Raw genomic sequence first — 12,479 nt, 5'->3', positions numbered from 1 at the left:
TCAGATTGTGGTTGAGGGAAGAGCTGGGGTGAGGGAGATCAGGAGACAGCTGTTGAGAATGAAGAGAGAGGAAGAGCTACTGTGAGTGAGGGAAATGCTGCAGGAACTAAGGAGAGAATTGATGAGGGTCAATCTGATACTGACAGTGATGTCTTGCTGAGTGAGGGTGACTATGAAGATGAGAGTGATGATGACTTGTTCCATAAATATGTGGACCATGAGATAACTGAGGGAGTTGAAAGGACTTTAGGAGGACTGCAGCAAGCAGCAGGGGAAGAAAGGGAAGAAAGGGAAGAAAGGGAAGAAGATGAAGACTGTATTGAGGGTGGGCTAATTGGTGGTGATGATGTTGAGCTTAATGACAGTGATGGTGAGGTTGTTAGCATACTAGGATCAGATGATGAAGGACCTAATTACCCTTGTTTCAATCCTAGTGTAGATTTCAAAGTGCCAATTGAATTGTTTAAGGGGTTGAAGTTTCCATCAAACACTGTTCTTAGGAAGGCAATTAGGTACAATGCCATCCAGAAAGGGTATAATTACTACTACTTGCACAACAACAACAATAGAGTCTCTGTGTATTGTGCAAACAGATGTGGGTGTCCTGTGAAGGGTGGTAGATCTGTGCAGTGTGTGTGTAAGCAGAAGAGGAAGTGCAGATTTAAGATCCATGGTAGAAAACTAAAGGGTGAGAACAGTTGGCAAATAAAGAGTATTAGGCCAAAACATATTTGTGGGTGGCAGTTTGATAACCCTAAGGTTACCTCAAAGTACCTAGCTGAGAGATACTTGGAGGATTGGAGGGATGAACCTAACACAAAAATTAAGGGATTCATAAGACGAGCAAGGAGGGAAGTGAAATCTGAAATAGGATATTACAAAGCTTACTATAGTAGATCTTTAGCTATGAAAATGATCTTTGGGGATGCTAGCTTAGAGTATAAAAAGGTGTGGGATTATGCAGCAGCTATTAAGAAGTATAACCCGGGAAGCACAGCTGTGGTGAAGGTACAAGGCATAGAAAACCCACCTCCATTGTTTCAAAGGTTGTATGTGTGTTTGCAAGCTTGCAAAGAGGGGTTTATGGCTGGCTGCAGGCCAATAATAGGAGTTGATGGGGCACATTTGAGGGGATCATACCCAGGTATCTTGTTGACTGCAGTTGGGAAGGATGGGAACAACAACATCTTCCCTGTGGCTTGGGCTGTAGTGGAGACTGAAAATGCTGAAACTTGGGCCTGGTTCTTGGAGCTTTTGAGAGCTGACATCATCACTGTGGCTGACTCTGTTACTTGGGTTCACGAGAAGGAAGAAGTGACCTACATGTCTGACAGACAGAAGGTACAATCTTTCCCCTAATTTTTTTCATTTCTTTAACTTTATCGTGTCCGATTTCAAACCCGAGCCTATAATTTTTTTAAAGTTGGACATAATTTGTCATTTTTAACTTTATCGTGTCCGATTTCAAACCCGAGTCTAGAATTATTCAAGATTGGACATAATTTGTCATTTTTTAACTTTATCGTGTCCGATTTCAAACCCGAGTCTAGAATTATTCAAGATTGGACATAATTTGTCATTTTTTAACTTTATCGTGTCCGATTTCAAACCCGAGTCTAGAATTATTCAAGATTGGACATAATTTGTCATTTTTTAACTTTATCGTGTCCGATTTCAAACCCGAGTCTAGAATTATTCAAAATTGTATATATTTGTCATTTTTTAACTTTATCTTGTTCGATTTCAAACCCGAGTCTAGAATTTTTTTAAGTTGGACATAACTGACTTGTGATCTCCACATCTGACTTGGTCATTGCATTCATGGTTGCCTGGTGTGCAGGGTTTGCTTGATGCTTTCAGAACAGTTATGCCAAATGCAGAGACCAGATACTGTTGTAGGCATATCTGGGCTAACTTCAAAGGCAAGTTTCCTGGTGTTGTGTACAAAGAGCATTTCTGGAAGGCAGCTAGATCTTCCACAAAGGTATTCTTTTTCTGTACTTGCTTTCTGTGAGTCTGCATATTGGGGTCTGTTTGTGTGTCTGCATATTGTTCTTTGAGTCTGCATATTGTGGTATGTCTGTCTGTCTGCTATACATTGATCTAACACAATGCATCTGTTGTTGCCAGCACCATTTCAACACTCACATGGCAGCTATAAAAGAGCTGAATGAAGAAGCATTTAAGTACTTGGATGCCATCAACATCGCTCACTGGTCTAGACATGGGTTTAGCACTGCTTCTAAGTCAGGAATGCTACTAAACAACTGTTGTGAGAGTTTTAATAATGTGTTGAGGGAGGCAAGGGCAAAACCAATCCTACAGCTGATGGAGTGGGTTAGGAGGTATGTCATGGAGAGATTCAATTCAAAAAGGGAGGGACTGAAGGGATTTAAGGGTGTCATTATGCCTTCTGTTGTTAAGATGGTTCAGCAAGGTCTTACGCAAGTGCATAACATGAGAATCAGGCAAGCTGACTTACATGAGTTCGAAGTGGACCATGACCAGGACACATTTGTTGTCAACTTACAGTCCAAAGTATGTGGATGCTACAGATGGAGTCTTATGGGAATTCCTTGCTGGCATGCATTGGCATGTATTCAAACAAAGAGGCTAAACTACGAAGACTTCATCCACCCTGCCTATCATGTTCAGACTTATGCCAAGTCTTATGCCCCACCGTTCAAAGGCATGCCTAGTCAGAATCAATGGGATCAAACACCCTACCCTGGTCCATTGCCTCCACCTTACAGAAAAATGCCAGGTAGGCCAAGCAAGCACAAGAGGCATAAGGCAGCTGGAGAGGATGAAGACAAGCAGCCTGTTAAGAGAACAAAGAGGCAAAACAAGTGTAGCAGATGTGGTGGACTTGGACACTACAAACCTAAGTGTGCTATGCCTGCACCACCTGGTGAAACAGTGGCAGCTTCAACCCCTGCTAGTGATACTTTTGCTGGTCAGATTGCAGCTCAAGAACCTTCTGTGGTTCAATCCTCCCAAGGTGCTCCTCAACTTCACCCAAGTCAATAACAAGAATAGATTAGGTTAGTTGTTAGTCAGTTGGAATCCTAGTTTTTGGTATTTTGTAAGTTAAATGAATACAATTGCTGATTGCTTGCTTGTCTCTGCTTGCTTGTCTATAGCTCTTACTTTGGTCATGAAACTGAAGTCAACTTTGGTATGCTAAAGTCAACATTAGTCATTTTGACTACTTTTGTAAGATTATGTCAATTTGACAAGTTATAAAAGTGTTTTTCTCTCCAATTTGTCATCTTATATAAGTCCATTTCATTTTGGTCAAGAAACAAAGTACCTTAAACACGACACAATACGGAAACAAAATACGAAAACAAAATACGGGAATAAAATACGGAAACAAAATAAACATCAACTTAACCACGACACATTATATTAAACATACCTTAAACACGACACAATATATTCAACTCGACGGCTACAAAAATAAACATCAACTTAACCAAATACGGGAACAAAATACGGAAATAAAATACGGGAAGATTCATACCAACAAAACAAATAATTTTGGCAAAATAAAGGAGGCAAACTTTTCATTCATTCTAAACCACAATGGTTTGATTACAACAACGAATGCATTAAACATAAAGGCATTACAACAAGGAATTAAACCAAGCATAGCTTCTAATTGCCTAACATTCCTTAAACAAAGTTCATCCTACCATCTACCCAAATACCTTGATTACAGTGAAACTAAATAATACAGACACAATTGCACACACACAAATCATCCCCATTAGCTGATTCTGACCCAAGCCAGCCTTCTTAGACCCCAAAACACCCATCATCATGCCCTTGTTCTTCTTCAATCTGTCAACCTCTTCGACTAGCCTAATCTTCTCTTGTTCAATGCAAGCAAATCTGTTCCTCAGAATTGCAAGATCAGTGGACAGCCTATGTTTTTCAGCAACAAGCACATTAGTAACATCCCTTTGCCATTCAACAATATCTTCATCAAGCCAATCAAATTTGTTGCACCCCCTTTGCCCAGTTTCAGGATTGTAGAATTTGCAAGCAATAAACTTTCTCCCCGGGTTTTCATGAGTCCAAGCAGTCCTCTTGGCTACAGGAAACCCACACCCACATTTCACTTCATTCCATGGAGCCATAATTACTGCAACAAGTAATCAACAACATCCGATTCAATTGATTTACAAAATTGGGGGAAAAAACCCTAATTTTTCGACTTTCAAATTCCACAAATTTAGAAGGAATTCTTACCAGATAATTCGTGCCCAGACTCGAATCTTGATGGAGATGCTTGCAGTATTCGTTATTCAACTTAATTTTGCAGAGGGATTGAAATTTTTTTAGAGCATGGGGGGGAAGAAGAAGAACAGAGGAAGGAGAAAGGCGCCGGTTTTTTTTGTTTTTTTCAGGTTGGTTGTGATTTCTATTTGGAGGGAAAAGGGGTACACATAGAGAAAATGAGCAGCATGTGACTATCACATGAGGGTCAACGCCGGCAGATCAAAGTCAATGCCTGAATATTCTTTTTTTTTTTGTCTTTCGCAAATTATTTTTACATTTAGGTGTGTTTTTACAAAAAAAAATTTAAAAGGTCCCTTCTCGCAAATTCTGGATTATAAAAGGTCCCTTTTAGCAATTTTGCCTAAAATTAACTGAAGGATAAAAATAATGTAAAACTAAAATGTTAATCAATTTTCCGTCTTTTATCATACCTAATTATATATCTCGACCGACCCTCGAGTCTCGAGTCTCAACCATATCTTTGTTTAACGATTACTTGTACTCTCCATAGAAGTTAACTGATTGATGATTCTACATAGTCAAACTATAAAATCTGATTCGGTCATCTATTCATCACCATCCACTCGATCAAACATTGCATACATTTTATTTTAATTTAATTTTCAAAATTCCAAAAACACATGAGAATTGTCTCCTGCCATATCTTTCATTCTCTCTCCTCAAACCTAAACACCGAATAACAGGAAACAAAGATCATAATCATAAAAAAGAAGGAATAATCCTATTAGCAGAATTAGAAACTCAAATTGCTATTTATTTTCATTCATTTTTTATTTTCTAAAACATTGACAATGTCATTTTAGCCAAACACTACTATTCATTGTTTTTCCTCACATGTTACCTACCTTGTACCTGTAATTTTTTTTATACAAGTTCACACAATTTTTGAGTTTCATACTCATAATATTACATTTTCACACCATTTTTAAGTTTCATCCTCAGAAAAAAAAAAAGAAAAAAAGAATTGAAGCTCCGTCTGTGAGAGAGGTCCAATGCCTAATTTTTTGAAGACTATTCTCAAATTCAAGTCGAAGCTCAAGTCTAAGTCCAAGAAGAAGATTCGAACCCCGGGCGATAAGGTTCGTCGTGTTCGTGAGCTCTTGATTCTTCTTAATGATAATAACAATGTTGATCATGGGCCTAATTGGGTTGAAGAGGTATGCTTTTTCACATTTTCCATAAAAAAAATTCTGTCTTTGAATTTATTTGAATGGGTTTTGTTTTTGTTATGTTTGGAATATAAATTTGATGATTGGTTTTTTTAATCAATGATTTGGTGTATGTAATCTTAATGAAATGGAGGCTATGATTCTTATGAGGGGGAAAAATGTGATCTTGATGACATTTTAGTTTTTTATTTTTGGGTAACTGGAAATGTGATCTCGATGACATTAATTTTTTTTTTTGGGGTAATTATGGTTGATTTGTTGGTTTAAAATGATTGGAAAAAGGTTGATTTTACGTATTGATTTACGAATTTCCCAGAGTTGGATGATGGGGTTTGATTTCATGAATTGAGGTGATAATGTAAGAATTCAATTTTGTTTTCTGTGATATTGTCCCCTAAGCCTTGTTCTGTTTCCAAGAAAGAATGGTGAAGTTTGTAGATTTTCTGGGAATTGTAGATTATCAGATTATAAGGAAGCATATGAAAAGTTGATGACAAAAGGGCTTCATAGATGATGAGAAAGTGAAAAACATCAACTATATTTCACGTAATTAAAGAACGCTCACGTAATTAAAGAACGCAGAGATTTAACGTAGTTCACTAACAATGTGTTAGGTACGTCCACAGGATTACAGATTACAGAATACAACTAGGTTATGACCTAAAGAGTTTATATAGTACTCTCTAGACAGATGCGGGAAAGCCTAAAAAATAGGCCCAAAACAGATAACCCTAGTCTAGAATAGCGAGATCCCCGTGCTGGGGCGTTGCAGTAAGGGGCTTGACCGATTCAAGACATTATTCTAACATTTCTGTTTTAGTGTATGAAATTGAAAATTTAACATAAATACTTCTTATATTGAGAATTCAACGACTGATCTATGCGCGTTGATTGATGAAAATTGCAACCTTATATGATCTTGAATAATGTTGGATTGCATTCAGTATCATGATTATTATTATTATTTATGTTAATTGTGTTCAGATGAAAGAACTAGGTAAATACTTTGCGGATATTAAATTCACCCTATATGGCACTAGTGAAGCTGAACCTGTCCCAGAAGCTTGTGCACAAGTAACTCAAGAATTCTTCCAAGAAAATACTTTTCGTCTCCTAATAATTTGTCTTTCGAAACTGGACTTGGAGGTCAGTTTTGTATTACCTTTTACAGTCATGCTTCCTTTTCTTTCTACCCAGAAGTTTTCTGACTTCTTTTTCAAATTTAATGCTTCATTTTTCTGGATTTATATACTTGAAGATGTGTAAGCAATATAAGTTTTGGCCAAACTCCTGTTTTCCTAATGTTGCTTATTATTAAAAAGATGATCTCTCTTAGGCCCGAAAAGATGCTACCCAAGTGGTCGCAAATCTGCAAAGACAACAGGTTCATTCACGTTTAATTGCGTGTGAGTACTTGGAAAACAACATTGATCTCATTGATGTATTGGTCTCAGGGTAAGTAATTACCAATTATGTAGGTCAAGTGCCTTCGTTAGCCTTTTTAATCGTGCTTGTTTAATGCTTAAGACTTGATTTTATCAACTAATTATGTTTAAGGTATGAAGACCACAGACTAGCCTTGCACTATGGTAATATGCTCAGGGAGTGTATTCGTCATCAAACCATTGCAAAGTAAGTGATTCAAAATCATGGTTTAGACTCCTGTTCTTTGCTTCATGACAAAATGATTGAAATTTCTGCATAATGATTACAAAATTATAATGTTTTTATTTCATCTGCTTTGTTCATAGGTATGCGCTGGAAACGCACTTGTTCAAGTTTTTTGATTATATACAGCTTCCAGATTTTGAAATATCATCAGATGCTGCCGCAACTTTCAAGGTTTTCATCCTCTTCCTTTATCTGTTTAGTTCATTTGCGGACTCTTGAATCTTCATTTGCTACACCAAACGTCAACTTCTTAGCAGATTTACGTCACTTTTGAACCTAGTTCTGAAAATTCTATGAGATTTCTGAAAAATCTTCCTTGTATGTGGTACTTGCAGGAGTTATTGACCAGGCATAAATCCACTGTTTCAGAGTTTTTGTCTAAAAACTATGATGGGGTAAGTTACCATCAACTATTTACTTTCAGAACTATCTATTTATATATACAATCAGCACTCAGCAAGTTGGTAACGGAAAAACATTTCATCCGTGACATAGTTTTTCAGAGAATTCAACACTAAGTTGCTGCAATCCGCAGTTTATATTACAAAGCGTCAAGCTATCAAGGTAGGGGTACTGTAATTTAATTTGCTACTATCTTTTAAGAGGAAAACTGTTCTTCCATGGTTAAATACAAATATTTCTGAAATGAATCTAAGTTACAAGCATTAATATTAAGTGAGAATTTTAATGTGATGGCATGATGATAAATGCTGATATATCAAAACTTGATTGCCTGTTTCCAGCTTTTGGGAGATATCTTGCTTGATCGTTCAAACTCTGCCACCATGGTGCGGTATGTGAGCTCAAAAGACAACTTGATGATTCTCATGAATCTCCTAAGGGTAATTATTTTTCTTTTATTTTCTATGAATTGGTATTATTATTAACTGTTTGGCCTTCCAGAAATTAGTAGAAATTAATTGCGGGTGTTTGATTGTATTGGTACAGGAACCAAGCAGGCCCATACAACTCGAAGCATTTCATATCTTTAAGGTAAATTTGTGTTGTTTTTCCGTTCTTTCTTACTCACATTGTGTTCGTGTTATAACACTTTGTTATATATGACAGCTATGTGTAGCTAACAAAAACAAGCCGCATGAAATCACAGCCATATTGATAGCTAACAGAAGCAAACTTCTTCGCTTCTTTAGTAATTTTACGTTGGACAAAGGTAAATAGAAACCAACTGTAAATATTTGAGTTAAGAACATCTGTGTTGCTCATATTTGCGTTTTGTTAGCAGAGGATCAACAGTTTGAGGCTGACAAAGCTCAGGTGGTAAAGGAGATAGCGGAATTGGAGCCAAAAGAGATTCGATGACAGGATTTGAACAACTCGTGGAAGCGTTTAGATATAAGCTGAAGAAATCTGGAAGTTTTGCTGCTAGGTCCCTAGGTACGATCATATTATTGGATTTATTTACCTGTACATTCTGAAAGCTAGCTCGAAAAGGAAGAGGCGAATTTGTAAAGAGAAGATGTATGTTTTTTGATAATAGGAGTGATCAGAAGTTTGGCTCAACTGCTGTGATGACATTCACTTCAGCTGTTGTCAATCTTAATAAGAGGTTTATTGATTACAATATTTTTAATGATGCTTGGAAAACTTGCTTAAACATGCATTCTTTCTGAGTAATTAGGGGCTGTTTGGAATCGGGTAAACAAGAAAAGGATACAGGATAAACTGGAAAATTGCAACACTGTTTTTATAAATTTCTAACTTAAGACAGTAAAAGCTATACAGAATTTCGCAACTTTTTTTTATCATACAACCGGTTTTACCTTGTAAAGTTGTAAGGTACAATCTAAACATTTTTTTGTTTGCTTATTTCAGTCATTTGTCTTCCAAATGAGTAGTTGAACAAAAAAATACCATTTGTTGTACCTTGCTGGTACAAACGGTTGTACGACTTGAACTATGCATGCTCCTACAAATTTGTTAATTTTTATTTTTCAATTAGCATTTTTTAACTGAAAAATTATCTTGCCGATTTAGTATAGCACATCCGGTTCATCAAAGCTTTGCTCCGACTATATCGGAATCCGATACGTATCATACACCTTTCAACAAGAATTTTTGCATACGGTGAGGCTCAAACTCAAAACCTACCTAAAGCGGGATCAAATCAAAACTTATAACGGAGTTAAAGCATGTAACGAAAGATTCACACTGTTCAACTAACTCTGCTTAGTTTATGAATTGGCAAACTTTATATAGTACTCCGTAGACCAGTAGTTTACACTGTTACGCATACGTTAAGACACCAATCTACAACATTCCAAATCAAATTACTTAAAGCCCTAAAATTCCAAATTAAATTGGGCGTCTTTGGCTATTACAACCTAAAATTTTCTTCCCAATTTACCAAATTTCATAAGCTTCCCGTCTTCCCCTGTCCATTTCTCATTCCACGATTTCTATCTACTGAGATCCAATTCACGTAGCTTTACAGGTAATTTCTTTTTCACAAATCAATTTTTTGCAATTTAGTTCACCTTTCCACGCAAGTTCTAATCAATTTAACATGTTTAATTATATAGTGTGTCCTTCAAATTCAATTCTATTTCATCCTTATTTGTGGAATTCTTACTCTATTTGTAATTATGTTTTAAACGACGTTTGTAGCATATTGATTGGGTCTTTTATGAAAAAACCCCTTTTGTGAGTAATGCAGATAACCTGTTTGATAAATTCCCAAGTAAATCTGTTTATTCATATTTATGCACCCATTTGATTGTTGGAGCTTCATAGATCTTCTTCTAAGCTACCCAATTGTAGAATCTTATTTTAGTTGTCCTATTGTTGATTGTAAGTTGTAAAGATCGAATTTTCTCTTTTTATTTTCTTGTAGTTTGCTGCCATTTTCAGTCAAAATTGCTAATTGTGGAATGTGAAGATTATATTTTGTCTCTTTTTCTATTATTTTTTTTCTCAGTTGCCGCAATTTACTGGGGGGGAAGAACTAGTAGAGATGTCGTTTTGTTATCCTTCAACGCCGACGAAGCTGGCAATGACAATGGGATTCTTTCTTGGTGGCATTTCTCTATTTGTTGTTGGTGTTCATTATTCGTACAAGAATGTTGCTCCTCAACAAGCTCGTACGAAAGCTCGAAGTGAATTTGTTAGGGAGTATCTTAGGAAGAAACATGGATTTGGTGAGAAGAAGAAATGAAGCAGAGGTGTCTTTTGCTTGATTTTCTACTTCTTTTTCCCAGTTTTGACTCTGAGCTCAAAATTGATGAATGATAGTTTTGAATATTAGAAGCAGGTGAAAAAGATAACTTTTTCTTTGTAGACTCGTTGATTCACTGTTTACTGGGAGTTGCAATGCAATACAACTCATTCAACTCACAATGTGATTATTCACTGATGTTTTTCTTTGTAGTAGGGATTTCTTTCAACTTCAATTTAATTATGTTGACTGATGTATTTCTGGTTCATTTTTAGCGACCTTTATTGGATTACAGTTTTATTTTTTTCTGAACGAAATAAGAAGGTAGACAAACAAGTGGGATTGTGAGAAGACTGATTTTGAGTTTTTGACTGTTTGCTACTTGTGCAGTCGTGCTTCTGAAAATAGCATGGTCATCACCATTCTAATGGTCTTTGTTGGTTAATTTATAGAAACTGGTTGGCCCTATTGGTCCTGACAGGCTAAATCGCACTCCTATCAAAGATAAACCTAAAATCACTAGTTAGGTAGCAAGGGAAGTCAGGATCGAATCCACAGGGAAACAGATGTTCTTTCTACTATTAATCAACTAATCTAGACTATTGGGAAACAAGAGTTGGTTGGTTTGTATACTAAAACTACGACAATAATTAAACAATTAAGAAATCAGATATTAAAGAACCTAGGGCATAGGTTCACCAACAAATAACAATCCAGGATGATAAACGATTAGCAATAATCAATAACGCAATTAATTAGATTAGCATGCTCTCTCGAATCGATAATAATCATAGACTTAGAATTAACGGGCTCTCGTTACGTATTAATCCTAATTCCACCTATTGACACAAGCCTAAATATCAAATTGCATCTCTCGAATCTTAACTTGATATTGCATGACTATCACAATTAAACCTGCGCAAATCTAATTGCATAGTGAAATAAACCAATCAATAGGAATCAATCGCAATACCAACAATCACAATTATTCAATCATCCCTTCATAATTATTCATGGATCCCCAAAACCCTAGAAAAGTAACTACTCACACATAATACCAATAAACAAAGCAAACATATTAATTGAAAGCATAATTGAAATTGAATAAAAGAATAAGAACACAAAGTAATACCTAAAACGAAGAACGAAACGATTAGCTGAAAGTTTGAATCTTTAATTAAATCAAAGTTGAGTGTTTGGAGAATAAAAATTGAAGTTTTAAGCTAAGCAATCATAATAATACGAAGTTCGGAGAGGAGAGAGAACGTACTAAAAACACTAAATATATATATAAGCCTCCCCTTAATCCTACGGAGTAACTAAGCAAAAGAAAACGTAATGGGACCAAAAATTGGGCACCCCGGTTTCCAGAAACCGGCCGGTTTTCGGCCCAGTTAGGTATACTAAAGTCATCAGGTAGCGAAAACCGGGGCCACAAGTTTCCCAAAACCTGCCGGTTTCGCACCTAAGAGAAGTTTTCTCCGTTCCTCAAAACCTGCCGGTTTGCGAAAACCGGGGCCACATGTTTTGAGCTCAATTTGACGTATTTGCCTTGAGTTAGAACTTGAGGCCTAGGCCCAACTCCTTTGGGCCAAGTTTGACGCTCGTGGCCCCTTTGAAGCTAGCTAGATCATCCCGCAATGCCTCGGGATCCGTGTAGTCATCCAAGAGTGATAAGAAACGGGCCCCCCAAAGATCAATTATCATCAAAATCAGCCCTGCAACTAACAGACACTACACAACACACATTAGCACTAAAATAGGCTCTGAAGAGCTCAAATGAGATGAAAAGTGCATACGGGACGGGGGTAAAAACTATATAAAATATGAGTGTATCAAACTCCCCCAAGCTAAACCTTTGCTCGTCCCTAAGCAAAGAGCATCAATGAGACGTAAACGATTAACTCACCCCAAAATCTATGCAAAAAGATGGGTGATAAAACAAGAGTCAAATCAAGGCAAGCAAATATCATGACCGAAATCTTTAATCCCCACAGTTACACATCAAACCGGTACAAAGTTCAAGCAAGGCTCACAAGTCATACGTATAAAATCAAGATCGGGCCTCACCAAGTGAATCACTCTTCTCGTTATGTGGCGGGCTAAGCGAACCAATTGTGGCCCGTTCACTCACCTTCCCATTATGAGCATGCATACTA

The 12,479-nt window shown here is 36.7% G+C and overlaps 3 protein-coding genes across 5 annotated transcripts; 2 read left to right on the top strand and 1 right to left on the bottom strand.

The window, feature by feature from the left end:
- The first annotated feature begins 1,847 nt into the window (after positions 1–1,847).
- On the top strand, positions 1,848–3,034 carry LOC130459866 (uncharacterized). The gene is made up of 2 exons (XM_056827484.1): positions 1,848–1,984; positions 2,131–3,034. The coding sequence occupies exons 1-2, from the start codon at positions 1,868–1,870 to the stop codon at positions 3,028–3,030; spliced, it is 1,017 nt and encodes a 338-aa protein (XP_056683462.1). The 5' UTR covers positions 1,848–1,867; the 3' UTR covers positions 3,031–3,034.
- A 667-nt stretch (positions 3,035–3,701) lies between these two features.
- On the bottom strand, positions 3,702–4,145 carry LOC110779947 (uncharacterized). The gene has a single exon (XM_021984392.2). The coding sequence runs from the start codon at positions 4,143–4,145 to the stop codon at positions 3,702–3,704; it is 444 nt and encodes a 147-aa protein (XP_021840084.2).
- A 649-nt stretch (positions 4,146–4,794) lies between these two features.
- Positions 4,795–10,577, top strand: LOC110779948 (putative MO25-like protein At5g47540). Of its 3 annotated transcripts, none has more exons than XM_021984393.2 (12): positions 4,800–5,465; positions 6,462–6,623; positions 6,814–6,932; positions 7,035–7,109; positions 7,229–7,319; positions 7,484–7,543; positions 7,644–7,712; positions 7,892–7,990; positions 8,097–8,141; positions 8,217–8,319; positions 8,392–8,543; positions 10,084–10,577. In XM_021984393.2, the coding sequence occupies exons 1-11, from the start codon at positions 5,301–5,303 to the stop codon at positions 8,466–8,468; spliced, it is 1,065 nt and encodes a 354-aa protein (XP_021840085.1). In that variant the 5' UTR covers positions 4,800–5,300; the 3' UTR covers positions 8,469–8,543; positions 10,084–10,577. The 3 variants fall into 3 exon arrangements, with proteins under 3 accessions (XP_056697273.1, XP_021840085.1, XP_056697272.1); XM_056841294.1 differs by having other exon boundaries at positions 4,803–5,465; positions 8,392–9,600; XM_056841295.1 differs by lacking the exon at positions 7,644–7,712 and having other exon boundaries at positions 4,795–5,465; positions 8,392–9,600.
- The last annotated feature ends 1,902 nt before the right edge of the window (positions 10,578–12,479 follow it).

The sequence above is a fragment of the Spinacia oleracea genome, chromosome 4 (genome assembly GCF_020520425.1).
Source record: "Spinacia oleracea cultivar Varoflay chromosome 4, BTI_SOV_V1, whole genome shotgun sequence".
NCBI classification, from domain to species: Eukaryota; Viridiplantae; Streptophyta; class Magnoliopsida; order Caryophyllales; family Amaranthaceae; genus Spinacia; species Spinacia oleracea.
Note: the sequence above shows the minus strand (reverse complement) of the source record. Positions and strands in the feature narration are given on the sequence as shown.

What these genes read in the sequence shown, in the direction of transcription:
- LOC130459866 (XM_056827484.1), top strand. Translation starts at nt 1,868, where the DNA reads ATGCCAAATGCAGAGACCAGATACTGTTGTAGGCATATCTGGGCTAAC. An exon ending in CAGCTAGATCTTCCACAAAG is followed by an intron (nt 1,985 to 2,130) that starts GTATTCTTTTTC and finishes TGTTGTTGCCAG; the next exon opens with CACCATTTCAACACTCACAT.
- LOC110779947 (XM_021984392.2), bottom strand. Translation starts at nt 4,145, where the DNA reads ATGGCTCCATGGAATGAAGTGAAATGTGGGTGTGGGTTTCCTGTAGCC.
- LOC110779948 (XM_021984393.2), top strand. Translation starts at nt 5,301, where the DNA reads ATGCCTAATTTTTTGAAGACTATTCTCAAATTCAAGTCGAAGCTCAAG. An exon ending in ATGCTGCCGCAACTTTCAAG is followed by an intron (nt 7,320 to 7,483) that starts GTTTTCATCCTC and finishes TGGTACTTGCAG; the next exon opens with GAGTTATTGACCAGGCATAA. An exon ending in TAATTTTACGTTGGACAAAG is followed by an intron (nt 8,320 to 8,391) that starts GTAAATAGAAAC and finishes TTTTGTTAGCAG; the next exon opens with AGGATCAACAGTTTGAGGCT.